Source organism: Stegodyphus dumicola, chromosome 10 (genome assembly GCF_044657685.1).
Source record: "Stegodyphus dumicola isolate Sdum_Otavi_A_Nest chromosome 10, ASM4465768v1".
NCBI lineage: Eukaryota > Metazoa > Arthropoda > Arachnida > Araneae > Eresidae > Stegodyphus > Stegodyphus dumicola.
The window spans coordinates 20,130,654-20,156,709 of record NC_140777.1 but is presented as its reverse complement, the minus strand read 5'-3'; the positions used below and the strand labels follow the sequence as shown (position 1 = coordinate 20,156,709).

At 33.4% G+C, this 26,056-nt stretch overlaps 1 protein-coding gene across 1 annotated transcript; it reads right to left on the bottom strand.

The window, feature by feature from the left end:
• Window positions 1-1,331: 1,331 nt before the first annotated feature.
• LOC118194979 (uncharacterized) lies at window positions 1,332-15,271 on the bottom strand. Its single transcript, XM_035366204.2, has 8 exons — window positions 14,770-15,271; window positions 14,470-14,559; window positions 14,314-14,377; window positions 12,228-12,421; window positions 12,032-12,151; window positions 9,668-9,754; window positions 2,088-2,225; window positions 1,332-2,002 (listed from the first exon to the last, which is right to left on the bottom strand). The coding sequence occupies exons 1-8, from the start codon at window positions 14,899-14,901 to the stop codon at window positions 1,796-1,798; spliced, it is 1,032 nt and encodes a 343-aa protein (XP_035222095.2). The 5' UTR covers window positions 14,902-15,271; the 3' UTR covers window positions 1,332-1,795.
• Window positions 15,272-26,056: the final 10,785 nt, after the last annotated feature.

The following is a 26,056-nucleotide window of genomic DNA, read 5'->3' as shown; positions in this document are numbered from 1 at the left end:
GCAATTAAAAAATACTTGAACTAGGAATCTTATTTTTATTAAAATATGCAGTTATTTCCATCCACATCTGAACTGCGCACATCTTTTTTGACTATTCCAATAATTTTTCTTCTGTGATGTATTTATTAAGGCAAGCATATTTCTCTGAGCATATATCAATTTCCAATAATTTATGACTTGGTATCATTTTATTAATTAATAAAAAGGCTATTTCATCTTGACTTCAAGGAGGGATTTCAGTTAATGTAATCCAGCTGTACATTTCCATCTTCTGAAATACTTTTTCCTCCAAATAATTAAGCAGAATCAGATAAATGAGAAAATAACTTCTTGAAATTCAATAATTTTGTATTGCGATACATCTGGGTTCTCTTGAAATATTTCTTAAGAGTTCCCCCCACTACCACCATTTATTGGAATAAAGGTATCCTCTATCATGTTCAATATTGAAGCAGTTATATCAAATACAAACACAGTTTGATTTTCCATTGTTGTAATAATTGTATGAAATATTGAAGCCTGAGTGATAATAAAATAGAGCCAAGCTTCTGTCACTGGATTTTCAAGGAATTTTAAATAAGCATGTGACATTCTTCTTAAGATTGAAAATAAGACATCAGTGGTAAAAACATTTGGAGTAGCCTTTCAACGGCAGGAAGTAATGCTAACCATGTGAATACCCTAGTAACATTAAAAAATTGGTTTCTATGAAAATGCAGAAATTTTTCAATGTTTATTAGAATAGAAACATTGAAAAATTTAAAGTATATTTTAGAAATAATCATTTCTGTATCAACTATCAAAACATCAGCTGATGTTCTAATAGTGTTATGGATAATATGTGCTGTGCATCTGAATCCACTATGAGCTCCTCCAGAGTTAGAATTTGTATTATCGGCACAAAAGCCAAAACTTTGTCTTAAATTATTTTCTTCCCTAACTCCAATCAATAAATCTAACAAGTATTGGAAACAGTTTTATTTCCTTGTGATTGGATGCATCAGTTAAGACTGAAACAAATGAACATTTTTCCAAATCATAGTGCAAAGCTCTTAAAGCATAAGGTATGAAAACATTTAGTACTATTTCTAGTATTTAAATAAATGTATGCATTTAGACTTTTACGTTGTCATACTACTTTTTGGGGGGACAAATGTTATAAATTCACTCATGAAACTCATGAAACTACACTTACTCATTAAAATCATTATATATTTTTCTCTTTTTGGTAATTACTATTTTAAGCAGCTAGTTATTATATATGAAAAACAGTTATGACATAAATATCTTTACATGAATATGAGCTAATGGAAAGAACAAAACTAAAAGGAACTATGTTAATAAAGGCTTTAATAATTTAAATATTAAGAATCAGTCCTAGGAATTCAATAACATCATAGAACTGTCAAGCAGTGCTGTAGAGTAGAAAGTATGGCTGTGCTGTGAAGATATTGTATAGTAAGTTCTAAAGAAGAAGATATTTAAATGAGTTATTGAAGGCTTGTTGAAGAGAGAAGTAATTGTTTTCAAAAGAAATTTCACAAATGTATATGCTTCTTTTAGCTAAAATATACAGTGAAGTAAAAGAACCATTGTAATTTATAAACACATAATTTTAAAAATTAAATATTCATTGTTGTTTCAGTACATCATTATAATTTTCTCTTATCCAGTATGAAATAGCTTTTGAGCAGACAGTTTTTTTTTTCTTAATTATAAAATTCTAATCACATCCAGGTATTGGATAAGGAAGAAAAATGTTGTTTAGGACTACTAAAAATAAATATTTTTATAATTAGTGTTCCATGATCTTTAATGTATTTGCATAAGCTAATTTTAGTTCTGTTAAATGTTTCTGTATTTCTTCATTTTCTTCTTTAACATTCTTGTAGTCCTCTAAAAGTTTTGGATGTTGCAAAAGTGCAGATTTGTACTGAAGTTCCTTACTCTTCTCTTTCATTTTAGCATATTCCATTTTTTCAGTAAATAGCTGATTTCGTGCCTGTAACAAAACAATTATTAAAAGAAGAAAATTTATTGACATACTGGCGTGAAGATTTTTAGTTTTAATTAAAAGGAATACTTTCTTTTTTTAAGTCATCCTCCAGTGATTTTACTTTTTCTTCCACAAGCAATCTGGTATTCTGGGCCAAATACAACTTCTGTGGCAGGTGACTCAATATTTTTACTATGTTTGACCCTTTTCTGGTAATATCTCTTATTTTCTGAAAGAGATTTCATGTGCTTAATGAAATATATTACTTTAGTAAGCTCTGTATTTATTTACATGTTTTTTTTTTTTTAATTGTTTAGTTCAAATATAATTTTGGTCAATAATAGTTATACATTGAAATATATTTGTGAAAATGCAGTAGTTTATTAATTTCCAATGCAAACATTTAAGAGTACATTTAGTCTCTATAATACTTAATTTTACATATAGTATTTAATAAGGTAACTTATTTTACCTTAGTTTCTAGTTTTCTGCTTAACATGGACATTCAAGGGGCAATGTTTATCACATTTCATTACGCACTGAATGTTGTCTTTCAAATACAAAGAAATTTATGCTTAGATTTATAACATGAATCAAATATAAAAAGCAAACTAATTTTTTATGATATTTTAAGTTTAACTAAATAGCAGTATTTTTTTAAGCATTTTATCATGTATTAAAATTTATGCGAGCAGGAATTATTTTGATTTATTTATTTATACACTCATGTCCATAAATTAAGGATAATGCAAAATCAGCAAAGGAAGAGTTAGAAGCAAAATACATTTGACTTATTTGTAAAGCTTATTTATTAAACAAAAGTAAAGAGCAAAAAAAGATGCTATATGTTTGATATTATTAAAAAAATTAGCGATTTTTCTCTCCCTGGAGCAAATTACAAAAAAAAACCTATTTACAAAAAACCAATATTACATGGTTGGTATGATTGTTAATACATTGTATGTCTCCCAGATGATGCAATACAGTCCTAGGCATGCTGAGTATCAAATTATCGATCTGATCTTGGGGGATATTACACCACTCAAAAAGTAATGCTCTCCGAAGTTCTGGTAGACATGTAAGAGGAGGTTGATGGGCTGCAACTCGTCGGCCAAGGATGTCCCACATGTGCTCTACTGGATTCAAGTTTGGTGAGAATGCTGGCCAGTCCATACGGGTGATATCCTCCGATTGAAGGCATTCGCTTACGATGTTTACAGGGTGAGGATGGGCGTTGTCATCCATAAACACAAATTGTGCACCCATGGCGCCTCGAAACAAACGTACATGTTGTTTCAGAATAACGTCTCGATAGATTTGGCTTGTCATGGTTCCAATTTGAACATGCAGGTCAGTTCTGGAACCCAGAATAATTCCACCCCAAACGATCACTCCTGCACCACCGTAACGGTGTCATTCAATGATGTTTTCTTGGTGGTAACGAGTCCCTGGAGCTCTCCATATGAAAGTCCGGCGAGAATCAGACTGCAAACTAAACCTGGACTCGTCGGAAAACATCACACGAGCCCACTGTTGCGGTGTCCACAATGCATGCTCTCTATTCCAGGCTAACCGCAGGCGACAGTGAGTTGTAGTAAGTGGAATGCATCTGACAGGTCTACGAGCATATAGACCAATCTGCCCTAAGCGTCTGTACACGTCTGTGCCTTGAAATTGTCATACCAGTGGCTGAAGAGAGCTGACAAGACAGGTCTGAGGCTGTGCTCCGCCTGTTTCTTTTGGCAGTAACTGCCAAATACCGGTCCTCATTCGATGTTGTAACTCTGGGATGACCTGTGCTGTAACATCTACTCACATTACCATCATCTTGGAATCATTGCCAAAGCTTGGAGATGACAGTCTGGGCAATTTTAAGTTCGTCTGATACTTCCAGTCCACATTTCAGACGGTCGATAATTCTACCACGTAAAAAATCATCCAAATGCGTCCTTTCTGTCATAACTATTCAGTTATTGCATGGAAATGCTTATAAAGCGCCTGCGAACAATTTTTCTTCTTTGCTTGTATTCCTTATATATCACTCTCTTACACTCTCGTCATTGTGACGTTGAAGATGTGTGTAGTGATTTTACAGGTGATATATTTATTTTAGAGTTCAATTTCCGCATGACTGAATTATCCTTAATTTATGGACATGAGTGTAGTTCATAAAACATAGATAACTTAATCAAGTTTTCTATTTTTAAATATTTTTTGCAGTTTATCAATGTAATTTTTGAAATATACTTAACATTTGTTATTTATTGTTAATAATTTTCATAAGTAATAAAAATTTCTTAAAATTAAATTAAAATTTAAATTAAATTAAATTAAAAATTACTTAAATTAAAAGTAAAATAAAGATTAATTTTATTTAATTTAGACATAGTGCTACCACAATCTGCTTAAGTATTATCATTTTTTGACAGAGTACTCTAGGGGATAAAAATCTGAGTTACCTGTATTTTGTGACCACAACACTCTCAAGAGGATTTTCATAATGACAGATTTTAAATGCACCCATTCCACAGAATTCAAATTTGTGGTTTGTGTAATTAGGCATTTCATTAACCACATTGTCATTCTAGATGGTTTTAAAAAAATCTGATGCAACTTTATGGAAACCGAATTGTGGTGACCCAAAGGCCAGGAATGCATATTTCTCAAACAGTGTTGCTGATTAAATATTTATGAGCTGCTGTTGTTAATACCTGAAAAACGTGGAAGATTGTGAAACTGGCGGTAGATGCTGAGGTAATAGATATCTGCACCTGATTTAAAAAATGTGGATATCAAAGATTATCTCTTTTGTGAAGGCCTGTGGCTGCCAGTGACTCAATTGAGAGCTGAATAACATGCATATCCAATTACAAGTGTACTTGAGCACATAGCTTATTGGACTTAACAGCAGATGCTCCTTAGGGAGTCTGTTAAACCAGCAAATCAACTTTACAACTGCAGAGACCCTTGAACATGCAACAATGAAAAAAGCTACCTGGTTGAATCTTTTACATCCATCAATGCCCATATCAAAGTACACTGTTTTCTAAGCAAACACGGATCAATATATGTACTGCTGGACATACAGGTCCAGCAGGTGGAAATATGTTTTGGAGATATTTCCATGGATATCTCTCAGGCCACTGGTTATTATGAAAACTTTATGACAGATGATGATTATGCGAACATCGCTGCTGACCATTTTTACCGTTTAATATTTTCTGTCTTTCCCATAGGAAATAAATTCTCTCAGGACAGTATTTCTTATCACAAGGTCTGAACTATTCTACAGCAATTTGAGGAATATACTGCTAAATTTTAGTTGATGCTCTAGCTTTTAACTGACCAGATATTAATCCTATTGAGCACACCTGTGATATTACAGAGTACCAGGTAAACCTCTGCTTGCAAATCTGATACAATCATAGTCTGGACACTTCTCAAATACTATCCTGACAGGCTTCACCTTTTCTGTGTGTCAAAGGCAAAGCAACAAGGTATTAGGAGGATTGTTATAAAGTTTTGATTAATCAGTGTATATAAAAGACTAATCCAAAATGATTAATTTTACATTAGATATAAGAATTCTGATTATAAAAAGAAAGACTTATTTATCAAATAGTGATGGATGCCTTGTGCCTTGTGCTAGCTTTTATATTTCATTTAAAGGCTTCCTAAATTCTGGATTTTGTTAGCAAGTACAGAATTCGGTAACTTGTCTAAAGAATAAGACTTCACTATAAGCTACTGGTAAATAATTTTCAGTGTACAGAAAAGTTTTTAAGCTTACGGATGAGTTACATTCTTAAGAGTGAGCATTATTAATGGTAATAGTAATATACATTTTCTTATATGTTGTAATAAAAATGCAATGTATTACTGTAATAGGAAGTTATAGAAATACAAATTCAGAGAGGATGTAAAAACAGATCCCTGCAAAATGCTAAATATTATGCAAATACAAACCAGTTCTTCGTGGAAATTCCTCTATAAGAATATTTCTTAGGCAGATAGGACTCATATGCCTTGTATTTAATTAAAAAGAAGCTTACTAAATGTTTGGATAATGTATTGAAAAAATTAGAATAGATATGCATATTTTAAAGGTGTAATAATTATGCATGAATATCGTGTTCATGGGAGAGGGCTTACTTGAGTGAGTGATGATAACAGAAGTGGTACTGGAGAGGATGATTTAGTGTTGAACAATCAGGATTTGATTTGATTATGTTATGATAAGTGAAGTTGATTATTGACCTTTGTATTCTGGGAAAAGAAGTCCCTGAAGAAAGAGTTTGCTATTAAATCGAAATCTAATGGCTACACATTTTGATAGATTAACTCAAGTTAAATTGTATTTCTGATAGAAAATCAAAATGTTAAATAAGCAGGATTTAAAAATGAATGCAAGATTAAACATTGTTTGAATGGCTAGCTGCAAATTTATATTTCCATTTTAAAAAATGAAATCATAAAGAGTAGATTTTTCAGACTAGTATCATTTTGGTCTCCTGACAACTTTTAAGTAAGTTATTCTGAAGGTAATTTTTCTTTGTACATTTTTGCTTTTCTGCTAAACAGGAAACTAAATTTAAAATTAAACATCTGTAATGAAATATAATAGGCTTTTGAATTGTATTAGCATATTTTTCTTCTGTAATATTTTTTATATTTCTTGGTGTAATGTTGTTTTATGATTTGTCTATTATTGGGAAATTGGATTTCTGTGTTAAAATAATAATAAATATGAAAAAATCTTAGCAAGTTGAACGTTTTTGAACTCTAGTCTTCATTGAAATTTAGAGTAGAAGAAAATCACTTCAAAATAAAAAAAAAAAAAAAAAACTCAGAAAGAGATATACATATTTTTAGTCTTTTGTGCTTTTCTCATGTGGTGTGGCTAAAAGTAAATTTTCAAAATACCATGCATAAAATTGCTATTGCTCTGTTCAGTTCTATTGTATGGATACTGCTACTGTGGAACAGTTGAAATTATGTGACAAGAATTAATAGAGAAATAAAACAATAATTGGTATGTTAATTTTGGTATAGTTTTATTGTATATGTGACAACAACCAATCCACACATGCATGTACTGCACATGATTTTGAGTAGTGGATTAACTTAATTAAGTGTTTCCTTCTAGTGTTCCCCAATAAAGAATTATTGTGGCCTTTATCAGCTGATATGGTTTTAAAAAAAAAGCATTTATGAACAGAATAATGCCTATCAGCCATAAAGACAGCTAAACATTTTTGCCAGTTCACAAAGTCACCAGTGAATTGCCGAATTTCTGAGAATGTAATTAATTTGAAAGTACCCAGTCATTATGTATAATTGCATAATAAATTTACATTTAACTGAATTTTAATTTCTTGAACTGTGTCATTAAAATATTATTTAAAAATTTGATTTACAGGTTAAGTATGTCTGTATGTTAGAGAATGGTAGGAGTAATTTATATCAGAATTTTAAACTTATCATTATAGGTATTCAGATAAATTTTACATGGAAAGCCCGGTTTCATCTTGTTTGAATTATTTCAGACTTTTGCACATACTTTTATAATTGCAGATCTTCCCACCTGGGCAATATGATGGTTAATAAAGATCTGTGTCTACATCATTTGTTGGTAATTAATAAAAGTTTCCATTTAGTCTGCGACATTTGTAGGTCAAATTATAGTTTGGATTTTCATACATTTAATGCTTTTTCTCTTAAATGAGTCATATCAAATTCCGTTTATTATTGATGCAATATGATAAGCTGTCTTGTGGCAGTTATTTTCTTAATACAGTCAAAAGTCTTTAATCCGGACTCGTCGGGACTTCGGCGATTCCGGATTATAGATCATCAGTTTAAATCTGGTAAGATGGCATGCAGAAATTATAAAATTAAAAATATGAAACCGTAATTTATAAAATAATGAGCAATTATGATCTAAAGGGTATCAAAATTTACCAAAAAAGAAGCCTAATATTTATTTGTTTACTTTATTAAACATTTCTTTCAACGCGCGGATGCGTAAAGCATACCTTACGCATAGCCGAAATTAGAAAATTGCAACCAGAAAACTATTTGATTTGTATTCGTGATATTTATAATGACGACGAATTTGATTTAAATCATATCAAAGACGGAGTACACCGAAATTAAATACTACATTTAGTAAGGAATTATAAGCCGAATAAAATAAAAACATCTGCCCTGAAGATAACGATAGTGTTGACAAATCAACTTCCAGTTCATTGCGCGCCGCGACGTCCCCCCCCCCCGCGCAGAGCAGCGTGAAATTGATAAACAGATTTCGGAACGGTTAGATAAACAAAGAATATGCCTTTATCCATTTTTGTAGCAATTCGTTTTTTGTTTGATGGACATCGAAACATACTTTCGTTTTCTAGATCCTTTGGGAGCTCCAGCATCGGAAATTCTATTTGACATAATCGAAAGTTCAAGCTTACTTTTAGAAAATTGCTCTTACAGTCTGCAAAAAATAATAAGCCGGATCCAATTCGAAGATTAAAGAACAACGCAATCATCAACATTAATTGAAATAGATAATTAGATAATTTTAGCTTATACCGTCCGTTATATATTAAACGCGCACGCGAAAACGTGTTCTGCACTTGCGCAGACGCATATGCGCAGTGGAAAATGTCTTGCGCGCACGAGTAAAACGCCTATGCGCATGCTTCAATGCGGCGCATGCGCAGAAAGATTTTAGCTTTGAGGTCCGGATTATGGGTGTCCGAATTAACGACTTTTGACTGTACAGTCATCTCTGGAACTGACCAGGATTTCTGAAAGCATCAGTATTCAATATTCTATCTGTAAGATGACCACCTCTAAATGAAAAGTGAAATCATCTGTAACCCTGAATAGTGATCTTAGAGAGAGTTCATCACAATTTCATTTTAGTGTTTCAAGGGATTATATTATGCAAATCCTGCATTTAAATTTTCATGCAAATTCATGAAGATGTTTGTATGACTAAATCATTTTAATAATTACTTCATAAGATTATGTTGAAAACAATGAATATTCCATAATGTTTCAATTATAAATGTAGCCAATTGGATAAGACCACTGAACACTGGTAGTTTGTATTGGCAAATGGATTGGCTTACACGACATTTCCAAGACTTTCTTCATATGTAACGTGTGTACAAACTAGTCTTAATTGGAATGTCTTCCACAAGACCTTCCCTTCTGAGGCAGACAGCCTTCATATGCTTTGGCATAATCATAATCATTTATTTATTATTCAACTTAACCATTACATCTATAAATAAGTTATTAAAATTTGTTATTGAGGCAACTTAAGTTTACTGCATAATTTGCATCAATGGAATTAAGTAGTGTATTCTGTTCAGCCTAATGCATTCAAAGAATTTTAGAGTTATATGTCAGATGTAGATTATCATTTATAAGTTGCATTGCATGGTTTTCACCAGGAAACAAATGTATGGGTTTTAACAAAGTTTATATTTAAATTGCTAGTTTTGATTTTCATGAGATATAAATATATACATAAAGAAAATGAAGAGTTGAATTTCAAAAATAAAGAGTAAATTATGTGGCACTGTATGCAAAATTTAAAATTCCTGATTAAAATTTTCAAATAAATAAATAAAATATGGGTAGGTAAAATTTAAAGTCACAAAATACCTTTTTTATTTGCTGAATTGCTTCTGTATTATTATCAATTTCAATGCACATCACTTCATACTCTGCAAAATCAAGAGTTCCTTCAGCCTAATTCAGAAAAAAAAAAAAAAAAAAAAAAGTAGTAACTTTAATTACAGCATAATTCTTTAACCAATATATTATAAAGCTATTAAGTGAAACTTACACAGTTATTTGCAAGAAGCTTTTATATCTGGTTTTAACGAGTTTCCCGCCATCGCAAATAACGTCTGCGTAAACAGTTCGCGTTGGCGTATTTAATCATATTTTATCAAACGATTTTTGGCATTTGAATAAAAGAGACTCGCTTTAGAACATTGTGCTGTGAAATTTGTAAAAAGATATCGTTATCATAAAGTACAAGGTGTCTGAAGTGGAACTATCACGTTATCATAGTAGAACCATCATTTACTTCCAGCACTATTAGAAAAAAGTCAGCTACAGAATGTCACCAAATCATAGGCCTTTAGGCGTTAACGTTGTATTATATGCCAGTGTGAAGGTTTGGTATCGAAAGTTTAATAACAAGGACTATGACATTCAAAAAGCAGAGTGCTCTAGCTGCATTACTGATATTAATGAGGCCCGCCTGCGACAATTTGTGGCAGAAGATCAGTGTGTAACCACTCGAGAGCTAAGAAGTTAAACATTAGTGCCATGTCCATTAGCCGCGCTATGCATCGCATAAACTTGACGTACAAATTCAATCGCTGGGTGCTGCATGACAGCTGACTCCAGCAGATACGGACAGAGGTTGTTCGAGTCTGCATTAATCTGCTCGAATATCAACGCAAGGACAAAATTCTGAACCGGATAGTCACTTGATGTTGAAGTGGATTTACTTCACAACACAGGCCGAAAGGGGGGTTAGCCTGCGCCCGTCAGCAGAGTCGCAAAATACAATTTGACCAACAAAAAGATCATGCTTTTTATCAGATGGAATAGCCACAAAGAGTATCTGGGAAAAGGTAAAACCGTCGACAGTAAGGTGTACAGCTAGATGCTAGTCCGTGTTGATGCTGCTATCATGGAAAAACTTCGAAGTGAGTTCCAACGCAAAAAGGTAATGTTTCTTCAAGATAATGCAAGACCACATATGTCTGCGTTCACCGGCTGGACTCTGTACAGAATCGAATGGGATCGTTTGCCACACCCACCGTATAGCCCCGACTTCTATCTTTCTTCGCACCTGCAGCTATATCTTGCTGGTGCTGTCTTCCATTCTGCATAGGACGTCCGAAATGAGGTTGATCTGTTTTTGGACTCGTGGCCACCAAGTTTCTTGGCCATAAACGTTGGCAGAAAATCGTGGATTTTGGGTAGTGATTACTACCCGCACTAAAGGTACTGCTTTCATTTTTTTTTCCCCTTTCTCCTAACTTTAAGAACATTTTTTGGCGAAACACCTTCGTTACAACCAGATAGCTTCGTTTAATAATAACTTTTCATCAGGAAGTTACAAAAGCTAACATTTTTTGGATCTTGTTCAATTTAGTCTAGACTAGATGATTAATATTAAACCTAGTTTTGAAAGGCTTGTTATAAAATAGGTGGTTATCAACTATATAGGTTCAGCATATTTACTGTTTATCAAAAATTTTAATTATTAAATTAAGAAAGATTAAATAATTGAAAGTTTTCAGTATTTGGATAAGTTAGTTTTCATAAGAGGGAGTCTGCTGTTTGTAATGATTACTCAATCTCGCATTTTCTATAATTTTATTACTAAATTGATTATCTTTTGCTTCATTGAAATGCTTTGATTTACAACAGGGGCATATTTTTCTAAAATATGTTCAATTATTTTTACCCTATTTACAAGAAGTTTTATTTGGGCCAAAATATTCAAATAATTATAAGTTTGTATGTTATTACTGGTTCTTAATTTTTATTTTATTATTTATTTATTTACTTTTTGAGTAATATTTTACCATTTTGTTTTTAATTCAATGAGATAGTATTAAAATTTCTGATTTCCTACTGCTTGTATATAGGTTATAATGAAAAAGTAATTTTATCTTTATGTTTAAATTTCTGAATAAAATAAAAGTATCTAGTACAAATGCTACTGTAAAGACGAATGGGCACTGTTCCGTTGTCAGGACCGTATTCAAAAATATATGTATATAAGCCTTCCGCATACTAGTGTATGTGCATATATGTGCATGTGTATAAAAACACATACATTTGCACCTACATATATACATGCATACATGAACACATACATCCATACACACAAGCATACATACATATATTTCTCAATCGGGTCCTGATAACAGAAGAGTACCGACGAATGCATAAACTTTCAATTCTTTTCAACAAAATTTCACAAATTAAGTATCGTACCAAATTTTTCTTCTTTTCTGTTGCGACATTTAAATTATGTCTTTTTTTGATGGTTTCAGTTTGGAATTCTTGCAGACTTTTCTGTACTTCCTCTTCCTTCCTTAAAAGTGCTTTAACTTCCTGTTTGAAATAAAGAAACTAAGTAAGAGTCTTATGGAAGAAATTTTAGTCTAGAGGAAGAGTCCACATTACTTACTTCTTCACTAAAACGTTCTCCTGTTTTGCTGTTTATGGATTGTAGAGCCACTGTTTCTTTTATCCGACTGAATTTCTCATTTAATTCTTTCAAAATTTCTTGTGTTTCATTTATTTGTTCTTTTAAAACTTCTTGCTGAATTTTACTCTGCTCATGAAACGTAATAATTTCATTCAATTTGGTATCTATATCTCCTGTTAAAAAAAGTCATCATATGTACAGTGTCTCACAAAAGTGATAGGACACTTGTGCATTACAAAAGGAAACTGTAATAAAATAAATTTAAAAAAACATGTAAACATTTTTTGTGGGTGTGTTTCATACTTAAATTTAGTAATAATTATTACATAACATTTCTCAAAATATTAAAATATTAATTTAATAAAAATACAGTTGTTTAGAACGGAGCAAAACATGGCTCACATAAGTGATGGGACACCATTAGATACTACTACGTACTACAATAAAAATATTTTTGGGGTTTTTTATTTTTACTCAAAAGCAATTGGCAATAATTTATAAAATCGTCTGCAGTATTTCTCTCCAGTTTGTTTTGGAATTTTTGTGTTTTTTAGCTCTGTGCAGCCATGAATGCTAAACGAAAAGAAACTTTGCCTGAAGTTCGAAAATTAGTTATTAATTTGCATATTGAACGTGGAAAATCTATAAGAAAAACTGCTGAAACAGTTAACTTGAGTCATTCAACAGTTTTCAAGATCATTAAACGATATAAAAAGAATCATATGATTCAGGATAAAAGAAGACCTGGCCGACCATCAAAGCTATCCAATGGAATGAAGCGAATTATCGTTTGAAATATTAAAAAAAAAATCCAAGAATGAGTGCTCCTAAAGTTGCTGCTGATTTACAAGCAGTATATGGAGTAATTGTTAATCCTGAGACTAATAGAAGAGTAATTCGATCTGCTGGATATCACGGTGGAGCAGGCGGGAAAAAAATTCTTCGTAAGTGAAAAGAATAGAAAACTCAGAGTGGCTTTCGCAAAATCCAACATAAATAAGAATTCTGATTACTGGAACGAAGTTATATTTGCTGATGAGAGAAAATTTAATATATTTGGTTCTGAGGTAGAATCTTGGTGTGGAGAAAACCCAGGGAAGAATTTCGTAAACAGAACTTGGTGCCAACAGTAAAACATGGTGGGGGAGGAGTTATGGTATGGGGGTGTATGCCGTCCGCTGGAGTTGGTAATCTTGTTTTTATTGACAGTATAATGGATCGGTACAAGTATATTGACATTTTAAATCAAAATTTGAAATCTTCAGCACGAAAATTGAACCTTCATAACGATTTTAAATTATACCAGGACAATGACCCCAAACACATTGCTTTGAACGTTAGAACTGCTGCATAACTATCCTGAAATAATAAAAACACCACCACAATCTCCAGACTTAAATCCCATAGCGAATATTTGGCAAGAATTGGAATCAAGAATTCGCAAAAGCACCATTTCTTCAAAACAACAATTAAAATCGGTGCTTCAAGAAGAATGGGGTAAAATCACTCCAGAAATCAAAAAAAAAAAAAAAAAAAATTAGTCGAATCCATTCCAAGAAGATTAAATCATGTTTTAAAAGTAAAAGGAAATCCAACAAAGTATTAAAACCTTTTAAAAAGTAAAATTTTTGGATAAATATTTGATGGAAAAGTAAGTGTCCCATCACTTATGTGAGCCATTCTTTGCTCCGTTCTAAACAATTATATTTTTATTAAATTAATATTTTAATATTTTGAGAAAATGTATGTTATGTAATAATTGTTACTAAATTTAAGTATGAAACACACCCACAAAAAATTTTTACATGTTTTCTTAATTTATTTTACTACAGTTTCCTTTTGTAAAGCACAAGTGTCCCATCACTTTTGTGAGACACTGTGTAATTTCTTATTAGTTAATTCACTATAAGTTTGAAGATTTGTATATTCTATTAATAAATATTTAGATGTTTATTTTAAGGATTAAATATTATTTCTTTCAAAAAAATTATTGCATATTTAAAAAGAAAATTAAAATTTTATATTCAACGTTATTTCATTTGATTAATGGATGAAAATTGTCTACCCAAAACTTCATGGAATGTTCCTTCGTCCGCATCCAAAGGTATATCTATTTTCTGAAAATAATCCTGAAAGTGTGGGAAATTTTAGAAATATTTTATAAAATAACCTTAATATAAAAGAGAAATCTAAAAACCATTGATTTTATGAATTTGCAGACCTTTTCAGCAGATCCCTTAATGAATACTGACAATTTTTCTTGTAGAATTTTATTATTTTTTATCAGATTTTCTCTTTCTTCTGCTAAGGCCTACAAACAAAGGGAAAATTTTGCATCTAAAAATTATCAAAGCAAATAATAATAATAATAGCTTCTATAAAACGGTGATTATTAGGAACATATAAACAGAATACATAACTGTGCGCATGTTCTTAAATAAATATTTTTATACTTAAATTCTTAAAAAATGCGAGAATTGAAAGCATTAGAGATATATTAAATTATGTAATTTTCTTTTACCAGAATTTCGTGTACTATATTAATCTCCTGCACATTTGTCCCTTGCTCCTGTGCTTGTAAATCATCTAATGGTTCTTCTCGTTTTGCTTGTTCCTGTTTGATATCTGCGGCATTAAATTCTTCGTCCTCCATGTACAAGACAAGCACCTAACTGTGTGTATAGAATAGCATAGAACTGTTATCCCCTAATTTCTCCATTTCTGGACAAGTTGCTACAGGTAACAAATTACAAGAATGTCAGGTATTTTTCCTAAGAAGCATGTTGTGAGCCACAATCAAACATCGTTACCATGGTAACGCCAGCTTTCTGTTAAAAATAATACAATTGTTCAGAATGAGACCGCATAATAGTTGTAAGAAAAATACTTGGAGGGGGGGAGGACACTTGAAATTAGATGTTATTATTTTTATTTATTGACACTTGAAATTTATGTTATTGTTTTTTATTTTTACTGCTACGTGAATTTCGTTTCCTGGTGCAAAAATTTTTAATCCAAAAGAGCGTTAACTGGAATGAGCTATTTTAGTCTCGAAACGGGATTTTGCATCGTCCACTTTAAACGGCGGATCACTTTTCAAATTGTTGCCACAAACATACTATCGCGCTGTAATATCTTTAAGGAAATTCAAATAATGAGGAATCTGCATATTTCTATGTTCCTTGTACTGTGGAAATAAAAAAGAGTACCTAGTGATATTAAATTTTAAATAACGTTATCCTTTACTCGAAAATGTGCACCTGGAAGCCCGAATTTTATATTTCATATTTTATAAAACTTTAATGAATTTTTGATTAACAACTCAACGATTTGAAAGCGAGCAGTGACAACATTGTACAAATAAAATATTTTTATCTCCAACGCCGCATGGCTGTGAAGAAATTTTAAAGGTATACTCTCTACTTGCTTGTACGAAGCAAAAGAAGTATTATAATCACGAAAAATTCTGGATACCATATTTCACCGAAAATATCCATTTTGACAGCTATCGAATGCAATTTACCGATGTTTTTGCATGACATCTGTACGTAAGGACAGAATAAAGGATTATTTTCCCCCAAACGAATTATAAAACTGATTTCAAATGGAGTCAAAAGAGATGTTTTTCGTGACGTCTGTACGTACGTACTACATATGCTCCGGCTCGGTTCTAACAGTATGTATCTCGCATAACTCAAAAACGAGTAGCCTCAGAACTTTGAAATTTTGTCTATAGGACTGCTATAACATGTAGTTGTGCACCTCCCTTTTTGGTTGAAATCGGCCGCACCAAAAATATGTCAATATATGTATATACCCACTCTGTTATTGGGCTCAATGAGCTCATTTTTCTTTTATTCTTATATGTTGGTAAATTGTGCATTTTTTACTTTAAAAATGATTGAATTATATTGTTCTTATCATCCAATTAAGGTTTTTATGCCTTTAGTTAATCTCTATGCAATATTTGTAGAATTATCAACAATTCAAAAGTTGTTTAAGTGCGGCTAAGCCTAATTTTGTGTTCACCACAGCTGCCATATTTATTAGTCCAAAGGGATTTCAGTCCCGAAATACTATTGCTTTCGTTTTGGCATTTTGCGTCGGACTCATAAACGTCGGTTCACTTTTCAAACTGTTGCCACAAAATGTTAGAGTCCTGCATTATATTTGAAGAAATTAAATAATGAAAAATCTGCATAAATGATTGTCTATTTCTCGCATTGTGATAAAACAATGGTACATAGAGCCATCGAATTTTGAATGACGAAATCCTACTGCGAATATGGGCATCTGAAATCCCAAATTTGGAATTTGTTTTATTATAGATTTTATATTTTGTAAAACTTTAACGAATTTTTGATTTACAAACTCAATGCTTTAAAAGCGAGAAATGGGAACGTTATATAGAAAAAAAATACTTTTATCTCCAACTCGCGAGACTGTGTATATCGGAAATTCTAAAGATATGCTTAATTTAACATTATTTTGCGATATTGCTCTTGAACTGAATTTTATGGTTTAAGTGCAAAGAACATGATATTTAATAAATAAAGGTAACACTCAAAACGTTAAAAAAACGCCCCTTTGGACGTAATTTAAAATCTGAAAAATTTCAGTTTTTTTTTTTTTTTTTTTTTTTTTTTTTTACATTTGAAACTTAACAGAATAGTGAATTAAGTCTTTCTGCACCTTCAGTGTCTTTTTACCGAGTCGGTATAAAAGGAAACTTTTAGTTTTATGCACCGAAAAATCTGTCTTCTTGCCTGCTGTCCGAATGCCTTGTTTTTGCATGGAAATTAATTTTAACTGTTTTAACTGTATTTGGTGTTTTATATTTTTCTAGATCCTTCAATTTTTAATGAAAATATTTTGAGTTTTTATGCATTCTTCCTTGCCGCGAAGTGAGAACTGAATTACTAGTACTGTATCAACTGTTTAACACATTGCATCTCATCAGCCTAATTTCAAGAGGCCTTACTACCAAACGGTAACGTCACTAAACGTTCATAATTCGAACCGAATTTCAAATTCCAGAGATACTCCTCCTATTTCTTTCTCTCTACATATTTAACATGGAAAAAATTCATTGTAAAAACTTCAGTTTATGAAGTAAAAATATTTTAAAAATTTATTCTTTAGAAATATTGCAAAGTTTTATTCATTACTAATTTAACCTTAAATTAAATTTAATAGCGCAATAATAACATTAAATTTAATAGCGCATCTCTTTGAAAATCCCTTTAGTAAGAAAAAGTAAGCAAAGAAATTAACTCGGATTCTATGATTGATACCTTGGTGCAAGTTATGCTTTCCATAAACATAAACTTTATACGAAGATAAAAAAATTAGGGATTATTTCTTCATCTAATTTCCTTTACATGTTTATTCCAGAATTTTCCTGAAAGTAGTAAGTACTATCCTTTAACATGTTTATTCCAAAACTATACTTTAGTACCGAATAGTAGTTTGTACGCCAATTAATTAGATTAAATTTTCCAGTCTAGTTCAGAGACCATGACTATTATTATCAAAGAAAGATGTGTAGAACCATTAGGTTATTTTGAAGCAGAAGTACATGAAGAATGAGTAATGCTTCTCGAGTACGCGCCAAGTGCCCTGTAACAGTTAGGCCCTGTAACTCTTCATGTGAAGACGTGTCTTGAAGCGTCAATAAGGAATGCAATCTTGTAGCGCCATTCTTTAAGTAAATTTGTCTTTCGTCCGATATAGTGTTGTGTATTGTCTTTAATCATCGTAATAAATGTCATCTGTGAACTTGGAGAATCTCTTGAAATATGTGTGATACTGTGATATTGTACGAATATCTGTGCGGAAATATTTCAGCATTTTGTTTTATTTCTTGTGATAAGAATAAATTTTATTAACTTTTCATCAGACTTGTGCATCCAATCTATTAGGAACCCGTAAACACGCAACGATATCTTTCAGGGTTCTTCGTAAAGAAAAAGACGCGCGTTGTATAGATAATATGCCTACAAATTAAAAGCTTTATAATTTAATTTAGTAATAGTCTCTTAATCCCTCATTTTTAATTTGGGTATTTCCTCTCTGTATTCTAAAACAAGAAATAACTTTTTTGGACTGCCCCATTTCTAGATTAATCTATGTCACATTGCATGCATAACACTGATGACGTAGCTCATTCGAAGCACGAACTCAAAATTTCGAGAACTGAAATCTTTCTAATCTAAACCAAAACCTTCTCTTGGTCAGCCTCTATATTGGATAACTGTGCGCTTTAGCTTCTGCCTCTCTTCCTGTTAAAACACTATTTCTCTCTGCTCTCCTGCTTCCAAGATGCTACTTTGCTCCCTTTGCTTTGTCGTGTTGCTGACTATGCGGATATCTTAAATGTGATAATCTGTATAAAGTTGTGGGTTGTGTATTGCGCGCCCATTATCATGTGTGATGAAGAATATGATTCGATAATTACTTCGTGTCCAGCAGTAAAAATTGTGTTCGATTCGGCCACGTCTACAAGTTTGTCCTTCGAGTGTCATCTTTCTAACTACGCAGTAAAGCCTCTCCAAGTTATAACGCGGAGAACCATCGTCAATCCGTTGCAAACTCCAAATCATCACATTACAATAAAAAGTCGACAGAACGTCTAAGGCATAAACACAAAGCAAAATGTAGTTCAAAATCTAATCCAGTTGCAACAAGTGCAACAAGTGCAACAACAGCAGCAACAAGTGGTGGGAATTATGCAAAGAACTTTAAATTAATATGTTAAATTAATACCTGTAGGAGTTGCACCGACAGAGATTACTTCGATTAACTTCCTGAGATTATTTTAATTTGTATCTTTGTTAGTTTATAAACAGCTATGTATTTGCTTCTTTTGCTGAACCAACCCCTTGTTGATGATGCGGTGAAGGATGTAAATTCCTTTTTTCTTTCTAATTTTTAACCTTTCGTGTAATTTACTACTGTGTTTCTGTTTTTGATTTTTGCAAGACTATTGTTTTCATTTTGCGATTTCGCGTTGAAAACATTAAAAAGGCTGTATCTCTTTTCAAATCGTTGCCGCTAAATACTATAGCCCTGTATTATATTTGAAGAAATTAAATAATGAAGAAGATGCATAAATGGATGTATGTTTCTTGCATTGTGATAAAACAACGGAACCTAGAGCCATCCAATTTAGAATTACGTGACCCTACTGCGAATATGGGCATCTGAAAGCCCAAATTTGAAATTTGTTTAATTATCGATTTCATATTTTGTAAAACTTATGAATTTTGGTTAACAAACTCAACGATTTAAAAGCGAGTATTAACAACACTCTACGGGAGAAGAAAAAAAAAAAAAAAAAAAAAAATCTTTTCATCTCCAGGGCACGGAACTATTTTGCGACATTGCTGTTGAACTGAATTTTATGGTTTAAGTACAAAGAACATGATATTTAATCAATAAAGGTAACACACAAAACGTTAAAAAAACGCCGCTTTGGACGTAATTTAAAATCTGAAACCTTTCACAGATTTTTTGTTTGTTTGTTTTGTTTTATATATGTGTGTGTGAGAGAGAGAGATAAAAAGTGTGGTTACGAATTTTGTATGTCTGTAAATAATTTTAATGAAATTATGAGTGAAATGGTAGTATTTTTTATGCAATGTAATAGAAAATGCTTGAAAAAGACAAAGCTCTGCCGGAAAAATAAGAATACAGAGGGAAGTCTAACATTGTGGCAAATGGTTATCTCTCTAAATTGGCTGTGCATTGCCAAGCTGGCGATGGTTTTGGCAACTAATTTTTGTTATTAAATTTAGCAAGAAATTGCAAAAAATCGCCAAAATTAGCGACCATATTTTACTCCAGTCCCTGTATACTTGTGATCGGTATTGCTTTCGAATAACTGTGATTGATCCCTATGTATGTGTAAATGCAACCGTATGTGGGCCTTATGTGTAACTAACTAACCGTAAACCCTTTCCAGTGATTTTGACAGGGGCGTGGCAAAGGGGGGCATCTGCCCCCGGGCGCAGAATCCAAGGAGCGCCAAACTGATGTTAAAACATTTTAGAATTAAATGTTTTCCATCCTTGGCAAGCAGTAGGGGGCGCGAAATTTTCAGTTGTCCCTGGGCGCTGAAAACCCTAGCTACGACTCTGGATTTTGAGAAATGGAAGGTACTAGAAGTTTCTCGGCGGATGGGGGATACTATATAGGACCAGAGACAGCATCAGTTCTCAACTGTTGTTCAGTTCAGCGTGAGTTCGGAGTATTGAGAGATCTCCATAGGAGCTTCGCCCTTTTTAAATGCTCTTTGCATTGCGTTTAACGCTCTTAGTAGTTTGAAGTGTAACTACTGATTGTACTCTGGATACTGAGAAGAGCTGTGCGAGTATGTTTGTGGAAAGTTCCAGAACTGTGGAGTGGGTTTTTTTTTTTTTTGGAGGGGGGTAAAATAAATTTTATTAAGTTATCATCGATTTTGCGGGCATTCAATTCGTTATGAACACGTACGCACACAAAAAAATCATAAGCAAATTGCAATTTAATGTATCATTTTCGCTTGGTTATGTCCCCTTCCTGGAATTTAAAGTGCCTTATCCGAAAATGAATCCGCATTGTGCCGTTATGTAAGAGTGGTATTCCAGATATTTTTTATCCAGTCGCAGTTCAGAAATAAAACAAAGAAATCAACGTCATAAATACCTCTTTGCTCTTTGGGAAGAAGTGTTTAAAAGCTTATATCAGGCTTCAACTAAAATCCAGTCAACAGAAGCCCGAGGAAAGACTCCAGGAACATGCCACGGATATTGAGAGGCTGTTTCGTCTCGCCTTTCTGGAATGCGTGATAGAAACAAGGGAAATTCTTTCCCTGCAGTACTTCATCGATGGCGTTCGGGATCCTGAAATACAGAAAGCTCCTGCAAATGGCGGATGTCAAGGATTTAAAAAGCGCTCTAGTGTACGCCACGAAATTCCAGGAAGCCCAAAAAGCAACTAGTACAGACCGCCATGCAATCAGCTGCTCGTGTCCAAGAGCCAAAGGATCAACTGACTGCTCGTTTAGACGATTTAACCGGACAAGTCAATGCCTTGAAACGGAATAGGAGTGACAAGAAACCTACTTTTAAAAATGTGGTGTTGAAAGCCACGTGCGAAGGAACTGCAGAACACCCCAGGGTACTTAAAATAAGACCATTCACCACCAACGACGCAGGAAACAAATTAGGGGACATCTCGGGGTGCGGAGTTTGAAAATAATGAGAAGCCCCATTTTAAAGCGCTTCAGATTTCTACAGTGAGTGGCGACAGTAATGGACTCTTCATCATGGGGATATTCATGGAGATCCTTGCAACATGTCCATTGATACAGAAGCCAATGTTACCATCACTCGGAAAGATTTAGCTCAACAGTTTAATGATAATCTCATTTGGACGCTATTCTACGTTATCCTCCAGACTGGGTTTGGTGACAAAATCGAAATTGATAGGAAGTTAAACGTAAACATCACGTTTGGAAGTGCCATCTGCTATCATACGGCATATATTACAGTTCTTTACATACTCGGAAAAAGTAAATTTTTCTTGGGCTTTAAAAATAACGAACTGCATTCAGCCACTGACGACATAACTATCTGCCATGAGAAGGAACCATCACATGGAAATGCGTATGCCCTATCTAGAAGACCCTGCCCAGCAAGCTGCCTATATTGCTGAAGGGTCGAAGCGAAATATGAGCCGATTAGTCTGGTCATACGAAAGTTACAACTTCAAAATCGCTGATCGATACCCGTGAAGTGACGAAGAAGTAGGGAAGGGCAGTTGGTAAATTCAATCTTCAAACAGGAAACCTACCTAGAAGGACATTTCGATCTATAGTCCTACGACAAAACAATACTGCGCCCTCTGGAACTCATTCCATATTCGAAATGGCCTTTTGTACTGGTAGCTGAAATCGGATTATGCAAAGGCATTTCGTTGGCAGCTGATACTTTCGAGAAGCAGAAAGTACTAGAAATATCTTGTCGGCTGGGTGAAAACATTATAAGGCCGGAAAGAGCATTTACTGTTAGTAGTTGTGTTTTCCGTGTGTTTTTTTCTTTAGCTGCGCTTTGCATTGCATTGTGTTTAACGTTCTGAGTATTTTGAAGTATAACTACTGATTGTACTCTGTGATACTGTGAAGAGTTCTACGACTATCTTTGTGGAAAGTTCCAAATTTCTGAAGTGTTTCATTTGATAAAATAAATTTTATCAACCTATCATTGAAATTGTGTGCATTCAATCTATTACGAACCTTTACGATTGCTACAATTCTATAACGATTAAATTCATCTATAAGTAATGCTCTCATACATTAGCGTGGAGGATAAAAAATGGTGTTGCAATGTGATCTTACACATCCGAAAATAGAGTGGCTAGGCTTTTCTGAGATTTTTCATTTCATTCAAGGAAGTACAAATTCTCTCTGTATCTCTGAAGCAGAAAGAATTTTAAAAGCAGGCCATTTAATCATGCACGGGATTCTACTTGAGAAATCGAATTTAGAAGCTTTCGGATCGTGATTAATGACAATCCGTAAAAAAATAAAACTTGGAGAAAAAAAATTCTTTTCTGTTCATGTGAAAGAAGTGTTGCTGATTATTGCAAGCTCTGTGTCGCTGCTTAATTGTATTGCAACAAGTAGTTGATTTGAGTGTTTATTTTTACTGATTTAAAAAAAAAAAAAAAAAAAATCTGAAATGTTTCAGATTTTAAATTACGTCTAAAGGGGCGTTTTTTAACATTTTGTGTGTTACCTTTCTTTATTAAATATCATGTTCCTCGCACTTAAACCATAAGATCCAGTGCAACAGCAATATCGCAAAATAGTTTTAAAACGAGCATATCTTTAGAATTTCCGATACAGAGACCCACGCGCTGGAGATAAAAATGTTTTTTCTGCACAACGTTGCCATTGCTCGCTTTGAAATCCTTGAGTTTGTTAATCAAAAATTCGTCAAAGTTTTAAAAAATAGGAAATCGATCATAAAACAAATTTCAAATTTCAAATTTGGTCTTCCACATGCTCATATTCGTTGGAGGATTACGTTATTCAAAATTCGATGACTCTATGTACCGTTGTTTTATCACAATACGAGAAATATACATACATTTATGCAGATTTTTCATTATTTAATTTCTTCAAATATAATGCAGAACTCTAACATTTTGTGGCAACAGTTTGAAAAGTGAACCGACATTTATGAATCTGACGCAAAATGCCAAAACGAAACTAATAGTCCTTCGGGATTCAAATCCCTTTGGACTAAAAAAAAATCTGAAATGTTTCAGATTTTAAATTACGTCCAAAGGGGCGTTTTTTAACATTTTGTGTGTTACCTTTCTTTATTAAATATCATGTTCCTCGCACTTAAACCATAAGATCCAGTGCAACAGCAATATCGCAAAATACACTCATGTCCTAAATTATGTTTACATGCATAAATTCACGGATTTCTCAGAGACTATGACTTATAATTTAATGAATTTTCGTGGAATCATACATAACATGATAACACATAAATGCAAAAGAAAAAATTGAAGATCACCTCATATGATATAAAATTGTAGCATGAAACAATAAAAATGGTAATAAAGTGTGACAAAGAGAGTTAAGAAAAAAAGAAATGATTCAGAAAAAGAATTAAGTCTTACGAATTTAATATGGAATATGATCTTCCCTGACTTGTACACACATATCACAACGTGTTTTAAGGCTGGAAATAACATTGTTAACCACAGTTTGGGAAATTAATCTCCACTCTTCCAGCAATGCCGTCTTCAGAACATTTCCATCTCTAGGAGGAGGATGTATACGTGCAATTGCTCTTCCAAGGTAGTCCCATAAGTTCTCTATCGGGTTAAGGTCAGGAGAGTTTGGTGGCCAAAGTATTCGCTTAATGTCTTCACTCTCAAGGAATTCATCAACGAGGTTTGCTCGATGTGGACGGGCATTATCATCCATAAATAAAAAGTCAGGTCCATATGCACCCCTGAAAAGTCTTACATAAGGATCTAAGACCTCATACCGATATATCTGGCCTGTCACAGATCCGCTGCTGAACACGTGTAGGGGCGTACGTCCATCGATCATTATTCCACCCCATACCATCACACCTCCACTACCGAAACGGTCACGTTCCCACAATGTTCGAGGGATCATTTCGTGTTCCTGACTCCCTCCAGATGTAAACACGTTTAGAATCACCAGTTAAACTAAACCGCGACTCATCAGTAAAGAGAACATGGGACCATTGATGTTCAGTCCAGTTCTGATGTTCTTTACACCAATTAAAGCGATCCCTCTTTTTCTGTGAAGACAGTAAAACACATACCCTTGGCCTTCTGGCATAAAGGCCTTTTTCATTAAGCCTTCTGTATATTGTTTGCCGTGATGCAACAGTTCCAGTGGCGGCTGCAAGCTCTGAACTTAACTGGCGAGCAGTAGCCTTTCTGTTACGACGGGCAGTTAATGCCAGATGCCGATCTTCAGAAGCAGTTGTCATTCGTTTCCGACCTTGTCCAGGCCTCCTTACAACACTTCCATCATTTTGAAACTGTTTCCATAGCTTAGAGACTGTCTGTCTTGAAATATTCAGACATGTGGCTGTTTCCATGATTGACTGCCCTGCTTCTAAACGGCCGATAATTCGCCACTTTACAGATTCTTCCAAATGATACTTCGAAGCCATAACAAACCGCTTTGAGTCCCTACACACTGAAATCAAACGCTATGTTGCAGAAATTCACTCAAATATTCAGTTTGTGCAAAGCGCTTGATTCACCCTTGGATGACGTAACGCCTAGATTTGCATATCACAAACCGTTTGATTACTTTTGATTGAATAATGCTAATTAGGCTTGGTTTTCACACATTCCCTGCAAATACGGATCACATTGATTCGATATTTCATTGAATATCATCATTTTTTGGGTATGTAAAGATAATTTTGGACATGAGTGTAGTTTTAAAACGAGCATATCTTTAGAATTTCCGATACAGAGACTCACGCGCTGGAGATAAGAATGTTTTTTCTGCACAACGTTGCCATTGCTCGCTTTGAAATCCTTGAGTTTGTTAATCAAAAATTCGTCAAAGTTTTAAAAAATAGGAAATCGATCATAAAACAAATTTCAAATTTCAAATTTGGTCTTCCACATGCTCATATTCGTTGGAGGATTACGTTATTCAAAATTCGATGACTCTATGTACCGTTGTTTTATCACAATACGAGAAATATACATACATTTATGCAGATTTTTCATTATTTAATTTCTTCAAATATAATGCAGAACTCTAACATTTTGTGGCAACAGTTTGAAAAGTGAACCGACATTTATGAATCTGACGCAAAATGCCAAAACGAAACTAATAGTCCTTCGGGATTCAAATCCCTTTGGACTAAAAATGATTTCATATGTGCTTAACTTGGGATTTCGAGAAAAGTCGTGCAATGAGAAACCTCCTTTTTATAAAAATTATATTCAATTGACATACACCGAAGAGTAAAAACATTATGACCATCTACTCAATAACGCGTTGCGCTACCTTTGCCCTGCAAAACAGCTGCAATTCGCTTTGACAGTCACAAGTTCTTGGTAGATGACTGGAGACAGGTGGTACCAAATGTCTAAGCAGCGGTCATGTAAAGTCGAGATATTTCGACATAATGGTGTTCGACATAATGGCCGCTCCTTGACATCCAAAACGTGTTCTACCAGTTTAAAATCCGGCGAGTTGTGTGGACAGAACATTAACTGCTTAAGCTTCTCGAACTACTCCAACA

What these genes read in the sequence shown, in the direction of transcription:
- LOC118194979 (XM_035366204.2), bottom strand. Translation starts at nt 14,901, where the DNA reads ATGGAGGACGAAGAATTTAATGCCGCAGATATCAAACAGGAACAAGCA. An exon ending in ATATAGTACACGAAATTCTG is followed by an intron (nt 14,560 to 14,769) that starts GTAAAAGAAAAT and finishes CTTTGTTTGTAG; the next exon opens with GCCTTAGCAGAAGAAAGAGA. An exon ending in CAGAAAAGAAGAAAAATTTG is followed by an intron (nt 9,755 to 12,031) that starts GTACGATACTTA and finishes TTTCTGAATTAG; the next exon opens with GCTGAAGGAACTCTTGATTT.